The sequence below is a fragment of the Mchenga conophoros genome, linkage group LG5 (assembly GCF_057382185.1).
Source record: "Mchenga conophoros isolate Kocher_MC1m ecotype Shallow Benthic linkage group LG5, M_conophoros_male_GT1.1, whole genome shotgun sequence".
In the NCBI taxonomy this organism is placed as follows: domain Eukaryota; kingdom Metazoa; phylum Chordata; class Actinopteri; order Cichliformes; family Cichlidae; genus Mchenga; species Mchenga conophoros.
Genome location: NC_140530.1, coordinates 28,974,962 through 28,990,086, shown reverse-complemented (window position 1 = coordinate 28,990,086; position 15,125 = coordinate 28,974,962). Strand labels below are relative to the sequence as shown.

General features: G+C 41.6%; 3 protein-coding genes across 5 annotated transcripts; all 3 read right to left on the bottom strand.

The window, feature by feature from the left end:
- Positions 1 to 609: 609 nt before the first annotated feature.
- LOC146574787 (hydroxyacyl-thioester dehydratase type 2, mitochondrial-like) lies at positions 610 to 1,286 on the bottom strand. Its single transcript, XM_085274724.1, has one exon. The coding sequence runs from the start codon at positions 1,284 to 1,286 to the stop codon at positions 810 to 812; it is 477 nt and encodes a 158-aa protein (XP_085130850.1). The 3' UTR covers positions 610 to 809.
- rpp14 (ribonuclease P/MRP 14 subunit) lies at positions 1,234 to 5,907 on the bottom strand. 2 transcript variants are annotated; one of them, XM_085274726.1, is made up of 6 exons: positions 5,753 to 5,907; positions 5,045 to 5,197; positions 4,872 to 4,956; positions 3,284 to 3,360; positions 3,087 to 3,165; positions 1,234 to 1,370 (listed from the first exon to the last, which is right to left on the bottom strand). In XM_085274726.1, exons 2-6 carry the CDS (start codon positions 5,134 to 5,136, stop codon positions 1,314 to 1,316), a joined length of 390 nt encoding a protein of 129 aa, XP_085130852.1. In that variant the 5' UTR covers positions 5,137 to 5,197; positions 5,753 to 5,907; the 3' UTR covers positions 1,234 to 1,313. The 2 variants fall into 2 exon arrangements, with proteins under 2 accessions (XP_085130852.1, XP_085130853.1); XM_085274727.1 differs by having other exon boundaries at positions 5,045 to 5,167; positions 5,753 to 5,870.
- Positions 5,908 to 6,668: 761 nt separating this feature from the next.
- Positions 6,669 to 14,592, bottom strand: LOC146574785 (monoacylglycerol lipase abhd6-A-like). 2 transcript variants are annotated; one of them, XM_085274723.1, is made up of 10 exons: positions 14,444 to 14,491; positions 13,937 to 14,024; positions 12,748 to 12,878; positions 11,013 to 11,172; positions 9,933 to 10,046; positions 9,604 to 9,736; positions 9,363 to 9,520; positions 8,471 to 8,525; positions 7,798 to 7,898; positions 6,669 to 7,311 (listed from the first exon to the last, which is right to left on the bottom strand). In XM_085274723.1, the coding sequence occupies exons 3-10, from the start codon at positions 12,864 to 12,866 to the stop codon at positions 7,132 to 7,134; spliced, it is 1,020 nt and encodes a 339-aa protein (XP_085130849.1). In that variant the 5' UTR covers positions 12,867 to 12,878; positions 13,937 to 14,024; positions 14,444 to 14,491; the 3' UTR covers positions 6,669 to 7,131. The 2 variants fall into 2 exon arrangements, with proteins under 2 accessions (XP_085130849.1, XP_085130848.1); XM_085274722.1 differs by lacking the exon at positions 13,937 to 14,024 and having other exon boundaries at positions 14,444 to 14,592.
- Positions 14,593 to 15,125: the final 533 nt, after the last annotated feature.

Sequence of the window (15,125 nt, the reverse complement as noted above, 5' to 3'; positions counted from 1 at the left end):
ATATAATTATCTAATAAGCCAGGTAGGCATGTAGACATTGACAAGACAACCAGCTGAAGTTCAAACTGAGCCTCAGAATGAGTTGAAGATTTAAGTGACTGGCATGGTTGTTAGTGCCAGACAGGCTGGTGTTCTCACAAACTGGTGATCTGCTTGGACCTTTCTGTACAACCATCCAAGCAGCGTCTCAGTGGGTGAAAATGTCTAGTTGAAGTCAGAGGAGAATGGCCAGATTTAGCACAGAGCATCATTTCAGTCCAGCCGAGTGTTGTTGTTGACCATGTCAATGACTCTTCTAGGCTTCAGTTCTCAATGCTAACAGGGTATACCTAATGAAGTGGCCGCATAAGGTTCACTTGACTGAACAGTTCTCCAGCTTCACTTTGCAGTGCTCAAAAAGTGTTGTTTCACATGATTAATCATGAAACATGGAAATATTAACATGTCATTATGTTAAGTAAACATAATAAAAAAAAAACTCACCCTTATAATCAGCTGAAGGAAATGAGTCAGTAAAAAGAAAAATAGAAGGATCACAGTATGGTGGAAGGAAAGAAAGTTGTGTGTGTGTGATGTGAGTGAACAGGTGGGTATAACAACACAAGCAGGTTTGAAAAATTCAAAGACATTTATTATTTTATCTCCACACAAAAGATTTCAAAACAATAAACAAAGCAGAGCTGGAAACAAATATTAGATGCTCTGCCTATAAACACGTTTTTCTTGCTTTGAGCAACAAACAATAATAAAGTCCCTCGTGTACAAAATACTATTTTGAGGAGACAGTGAGGGGTGACCACCACCTCCTCTCACTCCTTCTGCTGCTGCTCCTCAGGCAACATCACCATCACCTCACCCTCCATCACCACTTTATCCTTAACAGAGCACGTTACAGCAATGAAGGCGAATGACATCTTAATCTTGCGGACTTCGGCTTCGGCCAGCACCTCCTCTCCAACGTAGAGTGGTGCCGGGAAGCGGATCTCCTGGTACAAGAAGATGCAGCCTCGACCCGGCATCCTGGTGCCGAGCACGGCCGAGATCAGGCCGTTGATGAGGACGCCGTGCACGATAGGTGTCTCAAACGAAGTGGTGCTGGCGTACGCCGGATCCAGGTGGAGGGGGTTGGTGTCACCTGTCAGCTCAGCGAACGCCTCCACGTCACGGGAAGAGAACGCTTTGGTGAGGGAAGCTCGCTGGCCAATGTGGAGTGACCGGCTGAGGTGAGGAGCCGCTGCGATGGAAGACAGCGGTTTGTTAAAGACTCGCCTCCACAGGAAACTCATTGCGAAAAAAAGAAAGCTCCTCCGGCCTCAGTCGAGCTGCAGATCCCGACTGTTTCCCGTCAGTGCCAAGAGGAACGGAGACACCTGAACACAGCACAGAGCAACAGAAAGATGGTCTTTATAATGTCTTGGATTAAATATTCCTCAAACACAAATGATGCAACATTACTGCAACATTCCTTAAATTAAAGGAGACCTAACTGAAACCTTTGCAAAATGCACAACTCAAAAATCATCCTTATGAGGCTTGGTCACGATTTTCAGGCTTTAAATTACAAAAATGTTATTGTTTTATGTTTGGAAGCTTGTTTCTATAACAAAAACAAAACAAAAATAATTTTTGCCAATCATAAGTCAAAATTTTGGAGTTTTAATCTCAAAACTTCAACTTTACTGGAAGTTTGGCTCATTTTTACAGGAGTTTTAGTTAGTAAGTCAAAATTCTGAGATAATAATCCAAAGTTTTGACCTACAGAAAGAACAAAATGTTCATTTTCCATAATGGGCCTCTAGGGGAGAGACAGCGATCTGAGCTGTGGTCCATGCATCTGTGAGCCCTTACAGAGCACCTTGAGAAACAGGATGTTTCTTTTAGCCACACCAACACAATCTTTGCTCACAACTGAAACTTAATTCCACACAGGATAATCCAGCATCAATTGCAGAAGCACCAGCACAAGAGGCTATAGTGCCAAGACATCTAAAAAGAGCGGCCTTGCTGATACAGTCCACGAGACGCTCTTAAGGGGAGATCAGCAACTCTAAATGAGTCCCTTTCTGAAACTTTTTCAGCACACCTTGTATATGAGACAGAAATATAAAAGGGCAACGTCCTATTTAAGTCAACGATGATGTTGCATGCCTCCCAGTCTCTTTCTCATGGTGGTGAACGCCGCATGATTGCAGCCTTGCTATTGTGCGTCACATGAATCCCTACTGATCACCTTCTCTATTGTATCCTAATTTAATCTAACAACAGCAGCTACAAAAAGAACAGTTACATATTTTTTGGCACTAATCTGTTTAAAACAGAGTAAAAAAAATACTGCTTCATCCTCTTTAAACCTCATAGTGCACACTTAAAGCAACTTCTTCATTACTTCATTTTAAATCCACAGCAGCAGTGTCCAGAAAAGCAAAATGAACAAGAACAAAAAAAGCTCACGTATCATCTGTAGAGATTAAAGCTGATGCACAGGAACTTTCCTCTTCAGCTCAGGAGTGCGAATACAGAACATTGTTCTGCACAAACATATGTGTAATGCTTCCACACGGACGTAATTTTTTGTGCCTGGCGGCAGACATAATCGCCTCAGAGGTCATGTGGTTCGGGAGGGGCGGTAAAGTATTCACAGCTGATAGTCTCAAGGTCGACACAGAGCTTTGATGCTCGGCACAAAAAACACACGAGACCCAACCATCAGAAACTCTGTGGAAGGTGACTGATTGGTTGTTCACAGACTTGTGGCTCAGAAGCTGAAAATTAGTAAAGAACTTCACTTTGTTCACCTTCATTTGCAAACAAGAGACTATCCTACAGATGTGTATATTACAGCATGTTATACTAGCACAAGAGAGGATAATGTGCATCAAATTAGCAGCTTTAATGATGACAATCTGGAGGAAAAAATGTTAAGATTTTCAGCAAGTTTGGTAGAGTTTATTTTTCTGCAAAATATGTAAACTCTATTTATTTGTCATCACGCGTCACGATTCTTTAGTCTATTAACTTCTCTAGGAGTGGATCACCTCTGAGAAAATTCTTATTATGAGAGAAGAGCGGGGATCAAATCTGCTGACCTGCAGGACTCTGAAGGCACAGGCCTTGTTCTGGTAGGAGCCGAGAAGAGTCAGGGAGCTCCACAGCTTCACCAAACTTCTGCAAACACACACAATAAAAGAAGAAAATGATACCAACAAGTGGTGGTTAGTCTGTTTCAGTTTCAGCTGTCCCCACCACCCCACCCAGCCCCCTTTCTCTCATGGTCGGTGGTCACCTGCTGTAAACACGGAGGAGAGCGGTCAGGGTGTCCTCATCGTACTTCAGGACGTCAAAGTTTAACGCTGCTCCCACCTGAGGAGTGAAAACAAAGTAAGAAAAGCTAAACTGCATCCCTCCACGCTACGCATGAATTAGGACCCTGGATTCAGATAGTTTGGACTATCCAGAACATCTCCCTTTCCTTTTCATCTGCTTCAATCTCACCCTCCACATTCAGCATCTTCCTCCTCTGCACACGTCCAAACCACCTCAGCCTTGTATCTAACTTTTGCTCTAAACTGAGCCTGAGCTGTCCCTCTGATCTACACTCATTTCTAATCCCACCCATTCTGGTCAATCCCAATAAAAATCTAAGCATATTCTGCTCTGCCTTCATTTTTTTTTTTTTTTTTTTTATTAGTGCAGTTTCACTCATGTACTTTTCATGTATTCTGTCTTGCTTCCATTCCTCTTCTCTCCAGCACATACCTCCACCTGCTCCCTACTCTAACTAGAGATCACAATTTCATCTGTGATCATCTTAGTACATGGAGACCCCTGGCTGACCTCAACTGTCAGTTTGACATTTACGTGAAGATACATTATCACAAAAAACCCAAAAACAAACAAAAACAAGACTGATCCAGATCACCACAAACAAACAGTCACCTCAAAGCTGGGATGAGCCCCACATCTGGTAGAATACACTATATTACCAGAAGTATTCACTCACCTGCCTTCACACGCTTATGAACTTGAGTGACATACCATTCTCGATCCATAGAGTTTAATATGACATCAGCCCACCCTGTGCAGGTATAACAGCTTCAACTCTTCTGGGAAAGCTTTCCGCAAGGCTTACAAGTATGTGTTTGTGGCGGGGTGTGGCCTGCGATGCCGCTGCAGGTGAGATGGACTCTACGGCATCTACAATCTACACCACTACAAGTAGTGGTGTACTTTACAGCACTCCACCCGATGCTTTGCTTGGCCTGGCTGCAGCTGCTTGGCTACGGACACCCATTTCACAAAGCTCTCTATGGACTGTTCTTTGATCTAATCTGAAGGCCACATGAAGTTTAGAGGTGTGTAGAGATTGACTCTGCAGAAAGTCGGCAAACTCTGCACACTAGGGCATAGAGACAGCATTTGCTGACCCCACTCTGTGATTTTACATAGAATACCATTTCATGCTGAGTTAGCGTTGTTCACGCTCGCTTCCACTTTGTTAATACCTCTAACAGTCGACTGTGGAATATTCCTTAGAGAAGAAATTTTACAAGTGGACTCGTTGCACGGGTGGCATCATATTACGGCATCACACTGGAATTCACTGAGCTCCTGAGAGCGACCCATTCTTTCACAAATGTTTGTAGAAGCAGTCTGTATGCCTGGGTCCTTGATTGTATACACCTGTGGCCAAGACAGTTACTGGAACAACTGAATTCATTGATTTGAATGGGCGAGTGAATACTTTTGGCAATATAGTGTATTTAATGCAAATTAATCCTCACATTATACAAAGGTTCTGAAACTCAGGAGAATAAAACAAGTAAAACAAAGACAGAAGCTCCTTAACTCCTCACCGGTCTTCATGGTCTCACCTCTCCATACAGAGACTTCAGGCCTGTGATGATGAAGTACTTCAGTTCAACGGCACTTAGTCTGGTTGACTCATCCTCCAGCACACTAAAGACACAGAGGAAAAAATAAAGTGTGCGTGTGTGTACAAATATCAGCACAACATCAAACTCTAAAAATACGATGAGGAACTTACAGGCGGACCTTCAGGTAGTGGTACGGTGAGGCGTTTTTCAACACGACCCGTTGGTAGACAGACGCTTCTTCCTTCTCCTCCACCTGTTTCATTCTATCAGAGCATCAGTGGCTCAGCCTCTGTCTGATGAAGAGCAGCAGGTGGATCAGCTGACTATAAAAAAAAAATCAAAACAGTGGCGCTTACAGAGAGTCTCTTCGTCATGTCTGCATTTTATCGTTAGCCAATAAATACCTGTACTAAAGCAGGAACTGTGTGCGTTACACTTTATTTTCCACAAGCTTGTGAGGGCCTGTCAGTGTGCACTATCAAAGACTTGTAGCAGCAGGTGTTTAAAGCATTTTGTAAGTATTTTAGTTACGGGCTGGACCTTTGGACAGCAGCTTTGGGTAACAAAGCTGCTGCATTTACACAAAAGCAAACAAAGACAAACAGGAACACCTCGGAGCAAACCTGATAAGCTCTAAAATATTACGTTTTGGGAAGCCCAGAGATCTGACAGTGAAACGTCAATAAAAACACGAGGAAAACTCCGTACAGCCTTTAAAACCCGAAGCTGAAAGCGGCTAACCCTGGACAAGGTGAACCCGTTAGCTTCAGCTAAGTTATTGTAGCTGCTAGCTGATTCTCTGTTATCGACTCCGCACACAGAAATGAAAGTTTTTAATTTGTTCTGAAGTTTAATAAAAGCAGAAGCACTTCACTCACCAGCTGCTAAAACGTGGAGGACACGCAGCGTGCCGAGAAGTCCGCAATCCCAGAGAAACGTCTTTCACCAAGGGGGAAGGGGACCCCAGCAGCGCATGCGCAACCAGCTTTTGCAAAGACGCGTAAAACTGCAAGATGGATCACTCTTCGCCACGAGACGGCTTATTTTGTCTTGTACGTTGAAAACCGGATATGGAAGCTTGTTTCTGCCACTGCCACAAAAAACAAACAACAGTACTAACTCTGACAAAATAATTTAAAATTAATTTGTGAGTTTTTGAGTTACTGAATCAACATTTTGAGGTAATAATCCAAATGTTTTTTCTAATGGCTGACATTTTTCTCTATGGAAATAAAAATTAATTATTCATTTATTTTATTTTTTTTAATTTCAGGTTGTATTTGACAGGACTTGATTCGTCGCCCTCACAATGTCAAAATAACATTTACAACTTGTGTAACCCTAACCCTAACCTTTCAGTGGTGCTATTAAATAGCATATAGCATATTAAACTTCACAGCTTGAGCTTACATCATTCATCTTCTTCGACACACATCCTGCTTTGATCTTGAGTGGGCCAGACCAGTGAAACTCCTCCTGCTGTCAGTGTAAAAAGAAGTTTAACTACATATTCAGTCCCAGCTGAACTGCTACTTTACTGCAATACATTGCGCAAAGTAGTTCTCTCTACTTTTTTCATCTTATTTTCTTTTTAATCATGTTACTTTTAGTATTTTAATCATGTTTCATCTCTTCAAACACATTTCATTGTAATGCTGACCCTGTACTAACAACATGTGACAAATAAATCTGAATTGCAGGGCCTCGTGAGCAGTGACTACTTCCTGTGCATCTTGAATAAATTACTTGATGTGTTATGTCTTCCAAAATGACAGGATTTTTCAACCAACAATCTTAAACACACAAAATCTTTTAATTCCACCATTTTTTTAAACTTTATATATTAAAGTTAATAGCTAAAGGTTACAAATCACATATTAATCAACAGTAAATGTTTCATTGTAAATTCAGTCTGATGTGTTTTTGTGATGTTAATTATGCAGTCAGTCCACTGCATAGTTCACAAACAGCTGTAAACAGAAGACTACAATGCAGTTTTCTGAAAGTGAAACATGAAAACAAGGATTGATACCATGACATTAAACTCTAAAGATTATGGATATCAGCCGCCTGCAGGGCAGTGAGTACAAGTCATACAGATGAAAACATCAGGAATATCTTAAAGTAAAGTAATACTTTTGTGCGTTTGTTCAGTTTTTTTTACAGACATAAACGTTGATGTAGAAATCTCATCATACTTCTCCTCTCCTTCATCATCATGAGGTCAGGGGTCGGCGTACAGTTCAAAGGTTTTTCTTCAAGAAACTTTCTTTACGTTGCCATCGCTGACTGCCTGCTCAGACAGGAAGTCCGTGATGAGTTTGGCGGCTTTTCTCGGTCGCTCAAGAGCCACAGAGTGACCACAGCTGTCCAACACCGTCACCTGGCAGTGAGGCAGCGCCCCCTGCAGCACAGCGGCGCCCGAAACGTCCAGCACCTGAGAGTTCAGACAAGTGTGTTACAGCTCTGTGTGACGCTGCAGCACGGCTTTACTGACACACTGAAATATCCCAACACCACATGACGGAGATTTACAGATTTACAGATATTCATGCTCTGTTGTCAATTCGTATAGACTTCCAAATGAAAATGAACTTCGAACTTTACAGCATTAAAAGGCACATTTACAGCCTGGTAGAAATTGTTTTTTATTTCAACAGTACAATTTAATTTTTTTCTATCTTATTAATATGGATACAGTTAAAGTTTAAACTTCTCTCAACAGTGATTCAATCATTTAAATATGAAGGACGTAGTGAGCACAAGTAGATGAGGAGGGCCACTTGGCAGTTCTGATGACCGGCACCCCTAATTTTTATTTTTATTTTTTTTAAAGAAGCAGTACATACCCGCAAAGGGCGGAAAATTGGGGCTGAGACATCGTTTTCTAATGATCATCACTGCTGTGGGGTTGTGAATTTACCTGGTCTTCCTTCCCCCAGATAACCTGCAGGGGCACTGTGATCAGATGCATGTTTTCTTGTAGCGAGTGGCGAGACTTCTCCCCAACAATCTCCATGAACACTACACACACACACACACACACACACACACAGGGGCAATGAGTTACTAAAGGGAAAATGATTACTGCAGAGTAGAAGTAGACACAATCTGCTTTTCTCCCTGCTTCACTGTCTTTATACAAGTGAGTCATATCAAAAGTGCTTTCCTTCACTAATTAATTTATCTGAAATGTCAAATAGAAAATAATGAAAAAAGGCAGGAGGCAAAGGGTCAGATCAAATCCCTCAGTAATCTGTGACTGTCGATGGAGCACTGCTTGAACTCATTTCACTTCAATATATATAGCACCAAATCACAACAGCCGTCGCTTCAAGGTGCTTTATATTGTAAGGTAGAGACCCTACATTATTACAGAGATGCAAGCATCTCTGCAAGCAACCCAGTAATCATATGACCACCTTTGAGCAACGACTTGGTGATGGTGGGAAGGAAAAACTCCCTTTTAACAGGAAAAAAAACGCCAGCAGAACCAGGCTCAGGGAAGTGCGGCCGTCTGCTGTGACCGGTTGGGGATGAGGGGAGGAGGACAGGACAAAGAGAAGAAAAGAGCAGGTGATGGTGAGCGGACTGACCTTCTTTGTAGAAATCATTGTTTGGGATCCTGTTGGCAAGGAGACCGCTCAGCACCTAACAACACACATGCACACAAATGCAAATAAATAAAAAGAAAGAAAGAAAAGCAACAGCAGTACTGGCAGTGTGACTGAGAGCAGGTATATTGTTACAAGCCTTAAATGCAAAGTGACCCAGAAGTGTCTGTGTGATGGTTGAATTCTGTAAATACTAAAGCAAGCTGGAACATCTTTTGTGGAAAGAAAGGAGGTTCAGAGGAACAAAATATCATACTCTCTAGGATGCTACTCTCTGCATTCATATGCGCCTTTTGTAAAGTTATGATGTCTTTTGTGAAGCACTTTGCAATGTGGGTTTATGAAACTGCTCCATAAATAAAGATATTCCCATATCAATGATAAAAGTGAAGTAAGGGTTGCATTATAACTCAGTTCATTGCAGATCTTTCTGTGTGCAGTCTGCATGTTTTTCCTGTCCTGCTTTTCCAGCTTCCTCTAGCAGTCCAAAGATATGCATGTGAGGTTAAGTGATTCTAAACTGGCTGTAGATGTGAGGTAGATAAAATGCTTAAAGTGCAAAGAATAAAGAATAAAATAAAGCAGATGACAGTCTGCAGGATGAATTTGGAAGAGGAAGCTATTAAAAATAAGACAGCCACTGAGAACAGGGTGAAGTATTGTAGTTAAACTTTGGTCAATTTTAGCTTCACCACAGCAAACCGTAAAACCCACAGTCACATTGTTTAAATACTTCAATGTGATTTCTCCTAATTCCTTACAAATTCTCCTTCACATCTTTCCTTGTCTTAATGACGTGCTGATACAATGAATCATGCGGATAAGGAAACTTGTGAAGTCATTTCTACTGTGCCCATGCAGCTCAGCCCTGTACCTGTCGGGGGAGTTTTGGGGGGGTGTTACAACAGAGTCTCAGCATGTCCTCGAGTTCCTGAATGGTGGTGGGGACGAGCGGGATCGACTCATCCTTCTCACCCATCTCCAGCTCCCTCAGGCGACTGATGAACTCCGAGTCCGTCGGGTAAACCAGGCCTGTTTGGGAGAGAAGATGAGGAAGAGGAATTATGCAAACCTGATCATCATCAGCAAATGTAAGGTACGTCTGCTGAGTTTACCTGCCGGGCAAACCAAGGTGACACTGGATAGGTGGGTGGGGTAAGTGGCAGCGTACACCCCTGCGACGTTGCCACCCATTGACGTGCCGACCAGGTGGAAGGGTCTTTTATCGAGACCGATACTCTGCACAAACTACACAGGAAGAAAAACAGAGAGGTGAGTTTTGAAACAGGACAGTAGCTCAGTGCTTCTGCTGTGGTCCAAACCTGGAAGCCTTGCTTTGATTACAAGAATAACCTCCCCCTGAAAGATATCCCAGTGGTTTTTCCAAACTTATAATTATTACAAAGTGTGCAAGTGTCACACACACACACAAATTTGTACAGACCTGGTGGATTCGTTCAACCTGACCGCGGATGCTGTAATCCTCTGGACCGGTGCGACTTGTCCCCTCGTGTCCCGGCATGTCCACACACACCACATGTTGGTTTCTAGGGAGGAACTGGAGGAGAAAGCAAACACTAGTGATGGTAAATTTGATTCTTTTTACTGAATCGAGTTTTAATGAGTCACTCACCAAAGTGAATCGGATTTTTTGAGTCATTTGATTCACTGAGTCAGTTGACCAGAGAGTGCAAAAAATTTACATTTTCACTCAAACTTAATTTGTTTAAGTTTGAGTGGGGGCGGTAATGCGCCTTAACATTGGTTGCCAACCAAGAAGAAGAAGAAGCTGTGAGCCAGGAGGGGGTGAGTGAGTGAGTGAGTGAGTGATTTGTTCGCTCGCTCTATGATTCAGCACAGGAGGGAGGGGGTTAGTGAGTCCTGAGTGATTCGCTTACGCTTACGATTCAACACAGGAAGGGAGGGGGTGAGTAGCTCAAATGTGCTGTTAGCATGTTAGCAGAGCGATGCTACTGTGAACTGAGGAGCTATTTTCTTGATGTGAGCTTCTACTCACATCTACTTTTTCTTCCAGTTCAGAGCAGAAATGCTTTTGTTAAGAAACTGGCTGTTGTTTTTTCCCCCCCACAATTTTATTTATAAGCTAGATATATTTCTACTAAGCGAATTAGTTTGCTAACAGAAACAGGGATGAGTCAGTGAGTCAGTTGGGCTTGTGAATCATGATTCATGAGTCAGTAAAGTGATTCTTGAGTATTGAACGATTCGTTCACGAATCGAACATCACTAGCAAACACACCAGAGGCTCACTTACATACACTTCATGACAGAAAGGCTGGAGAATCACCAGTCAAATCTGACAAAATCTGCTTCAACAGTTATAGATTTTTGCTCAAAGGTAAGATTTTACAAAGAGGACAGCTTCCACGTCTCCACACATAATTCACCAACCCTGTGTTTCCAGATTTACACACAGCTGAGCTGAAGTTCCTTTTTTAGCAGTGAAAATGTCACTGTCACAAACATGTACATCTGATGTTTTGATTTATTTTTGTGTAAAAACCTTGACAACAGGTAGCCACATATCCTTGGTGGCAGAGAAGCCGTGGAGCAGCAGCAGTGATGGTGTTGCGCCTCCTGGTGCCCCGCGTGTGGAATAACAGAAGTGGTAATTCCCACTGTGAGAGAAGCGGACAACCAATCCGAGCCTGCGGCGCCAATACCTGCAGAGATTTACAGGTGAGCCGTTATAAAGTCTCATGTTCTGGATGTTCAGTGATTCCTGAGGATTAAACATGAGGCGATCCATCCACTAACATTATGAAATAAATCATGTGATTGTGTAGTCTTTAAAAACAAGATCACTGTTTCTGAATTTTCTCTGACTCTGATCATCACTTTATTTTAGGATTCAGTTCAACATCCTGCAGCTGCACATGGTTTCATATGAAAAGGGTCATTGTGCAGTCAAAACTGGTGTGAGATCACATTAATGGGAAAATCCCCCCACAAAATAAAAGCACACTAGAAAATTAAAGGTTTATCATGAAAAGATGATGACCTGTAGAAATCATTTTATAACTGCTGTTATGAAAATAAGAGTGATGCTCTGCCACTTATTTCCATAGTTTGTTCATGTGATTGTTTAATAATTTATTGTGCAACACTTTGGATATTCATATCAACCACAAATGCAGCTTCATTACTCAACATAAACATAATAAGGTGAATTTCTGCTACCCTTACAACGGTCAGGGTTAAAAAATAAAAACCAAACAAAATAAAAACAGAGGTCAGGAACGGTCCCCGAAATCTGGGACCAAAATGATCTCGACAGATAAAAATAATCTTCTACACAGTCACAGATTCACTGTTAATTCTTTGCACATGTTTTTCTTCTTCTATTACATGTCAGTGAGTCAGCACTTTGTGTGTGTGTGCGTGTGTGTGTAAGACAGAGTGAAGCAACATCAGTAATCCAGTAATCAGCCAGCATGTAGTTTTTTTCACAGCTTAGTCTAAAGTTCAGAAGGAAAGGTCACTGCTTTGGCTCTTTCACAATAAAAGCATTTTTGAAGCTGTATTGGAACACAGGAACTACATTATTTTCATTCAAATGTAACGCGTGTCCAGTTTGTCTGCTTGTTGCTGTTGAAGGCTTTATCTGGTGGGTTTAGTAACTTTGAAGAAAATTGCTTGGAGTAACATTTATTAGATTTATTTTCATAAAAAAATAAGAAAAATGGAAAACCACTGTACAAAAGTGCAAAAGTCCTGAGCCACCAAGTCTTTTTCCTGTTTCCTTATCTTAAGAATGGCTTCTTGGCAGCCACCCTTCACTGACACCATTTCTAATGATACTTCAGTGAACAGTAAAGGGATCAGCCAAAGGGTCAGATGACTCTTATGGTCCTTTGTCAGGTCTTTGCTGGATTTTCCTATTTCTTAAGGACATGACTCAGATACTGCTACGGTTTATCAGCTGTAATTTTTCAGACCTGTAATTTCTTTATTTTTCCCTCATGAAAAGCAGCCAATGTCCAAAGAAAAGGTTTGGAAGACCTCCAGAAGGCTGGACACCTACTGATGATGACCACTTAAAAAAATCCCAACAAAGTCTGGCTGCTTGGAAGCAAAACATGAGAAATAAGGAATGACTTGAGACTTTTGCAGAGTACTGTAGGTGGAAAATCTTTTCCATTTCTTCTGCTATAATCCAGTGGTGTGCCTAAACCAAACAGATACAAGTCTAACCCGCCTGTTTGTTCTCTGTGTGTATGTCCTCTATGTGCCTTTACCAGTTGTACGCCTTGAGGAGCGCTCCAGGCCAGAACAGGAAGGAGGTGACGAAAGCGAGCACGGGCACAACCAGGACACCTCCTGCCAGCATTATCATTTTGGCCACATTCAGCTCCATCGTTGCAGCCTCCTTTAAAAAAAAAAAACAGATCACAAACTGCACTCTCAGCTCAGTTTAACTGTAGATAATCAAGCAGAAACTGAATAATTTATTAGTCCCAGACGAAACTGTGTCCTCACAGTCGCTCCAAGACAGTAAGAAGAGTAACTACTAGAAGAGTAACTGTAACTTCGGTCGTTGCTGTGCTTTTTTTGGAAATCGAATTTCCCAGAGGAACCCACCCGAGGGATTAATAAAGTTCTATCTTATCTTATCTTATGTTAGTGTTATACTGTATAATAATAATAGAAACAGACGCTGAGTACTGCATCCAGAGTACTGAAGTGACAAAAGTCCAGTTAAATCACTCAGTCTTGCCTCAGTCAATGAAACATTTAGCTGTAAACAAACATATAGTCAGGGAAATGTGCTGGTTTATTTATGCCTTTACTCCAAAAAAAGACAAAGCCTAACTTAAGCTGATAAATAAAAAATATTCCCATAGCTTTCCAAAGTTATGGCATCACTTTTTTTTTACTTTTAGTGTAAAAGATCAATTTTTCCACTGCAGAAAGCAAAGGTGGGAAAGCATTTTAAGTGTAATTACATTGCTTATAATAATAAAAGCTTGTAATAAATGAAATTCAACTCACTAAAAATATAATACAAACTTCTTGTAGGTTCCCTTTAAATACATTTTAATTATACTTAAATGCTTTGAAAAAAAAACTGGATGAAAGAGAGCAGGTAGAGCTGAGTGTAAAATATGAACCCAAAACTCAGTAATAGGAGTTGCCTGCTCAACCCAGTGAGCTAAACCACCATATGTTAGCTTGTTTCTTAGCTCTAATTATCAGGCACCTGCGTCCGTGGCTTCCACACAATATGTCATAAATGCAGCATTGAACCAGGCTTGATGGGTCAAATATGGCAACTCATGGTAACAGCAAATTGACACAGCAGTTGTTAATGGTTAACGTCGAGGTATTACTTCCATCTTTCATATACAGTCTATGATTTTGACATGAAATCGCAATTAATGCAAGTGCCACAAAATCAACAGGATACAACAGGATTACTTAACCCACTGAACAACGTCCAGCGCTGCAAGCCCAACCCAGAAAGACACTGAACCTTTGAAGCAGCTGCAAAGTTCACAGTTTCCGGAGAAAGCACCTGTAGGGGGAATGTGCTTAAAAAATAAACTACTTCTACTCGTAATATACCATAGTAATACACAGTAATCGGGATTTGGAGGTTTACTTTGATGTAGAAATCAGACCAAGTAAAAAAGTGCATTTGTTAGGAGTTTTTTTTAAAGGTTAGAACCGGAAAATGAGTAAAACAAGTTTACATTGAGAAAAAAATGCGGAAGTTTCCTTTAACCGTAACGGTCACAGGCTTAAAGAGACAAACTTCTCTTTTTGAATATTTTGTTCACTGAGGGTTTGATGGTAGAACACCAGATGCAAAGGTTACATTAAAAACTCGTGTCCTTTTAACCTGCTGAAAACGTCACATCGGACATAACGCGGACACCTCAGGCTGAGTACTATAGCGCTTTATCTACACCTGCAGGGTCAGCGGCGCCCTACCTGTCAGGGTCCTCTTCGAGCTGTCAGTGCCGGCTGTCCTCCATTCAGTCCGCTGCTCTTCCTCCTCTTTCACCTAAATTACATAACAGCCTTTCATCCGCACTTAAAGGGATACTGCAGAAGAAAAATGCTGTGCTGCATTCAGGTGCCGTCAGAAGCAGAGGATGTGTGATGTGTGCGAGCACGTCCACAAGAGGGCGCCAACATCTACAGGCAGCTCTTAGAGAACAGCACTGATGCTCCAGAATTTCTGTCGAAGTTAAAGCAATTTATATATTTATTTTCTTCAAATGAATGTTTCAGTTGATTTCTGTCCAGTGTTTTGTGGCTCGGAGGGCTGGCAGCTCCCCAGTTTCAGACTGGGAGGAGACAAAAAGCCTCGGAGGGTTGCATAAGAAAGGTCATTGGCTAAAAATCTGTGACCAACCAAATGTGCTGATGATCCTGCTGTGGTGAGAAAGGAGCAGCTGAAAAAAGATTTAAATAGTGGTCTGAACTGATTGGAGCTCAAGTGGAAAAACACAATGTCAGGATTTAGCAACATATCTGTCACTGCTTGTGTGTAAATGCTAGAAAACGTTCTCCTTCTTTCTTCTTTTGATCATCCAAGGGGCCTTGAACTTTTGCCGTTTTTTTTTTTTTGGCCAAAAACCTAATTTAAAGGCTGCCAGTCTTCGTGCAT

Coding starts and splice junctions, on each gene's coding strand:
- LOC146574787 (XM_085274724.1), bottom strand. CDS start 1,286: ATGAGTTTCCTGTGGAGGCGAGTCTTTAACAAACCGCTGTCTTCCATC.
- rpp14 (XM_085274726.1), bottom strand. CDS start 5,136: ATGAAACAGGTGGAGGAGAAGGAAGAAGCGTCTGTCTACCAACGGGTC. Junction 3,361..4,871: donor TGAAGTCTCTGTATGGAGAG/GTGAGACCATGA, acceptor TTCACTCCTCAG/GTGGGAGCAGCGTTAAACTT. Junction 1,371..3,086: donor GTGCCTTCAGAGTCCTGCAG/GTCAGCAGATTT, acceptor TGCTGTGTTCAG/GTGTCTCCGTTCCTCTTGGC.
- LOC146574785 (XM_085274722.1), bottom strand. CDS start 12,866: ATGGAGCTGAATGTGGCCAAAATGATAATGCTGGCAGGAGGTGTCCTG. Junction 8,526..9,362: donor CCCCAAAACTCCCCCGACAG/GTACAGGGCTGA, acceptor GTGTGTTGTTAG/GTGCTGAGCGGTCTCCTTGC. Junction 7,899..8,470: donor CAATGATTTCTACAAAGAAG/GTCAGTCCGCTC, acceptor GTGTGTGTGTAG/TGTTCATGGAGATTGTTGGG.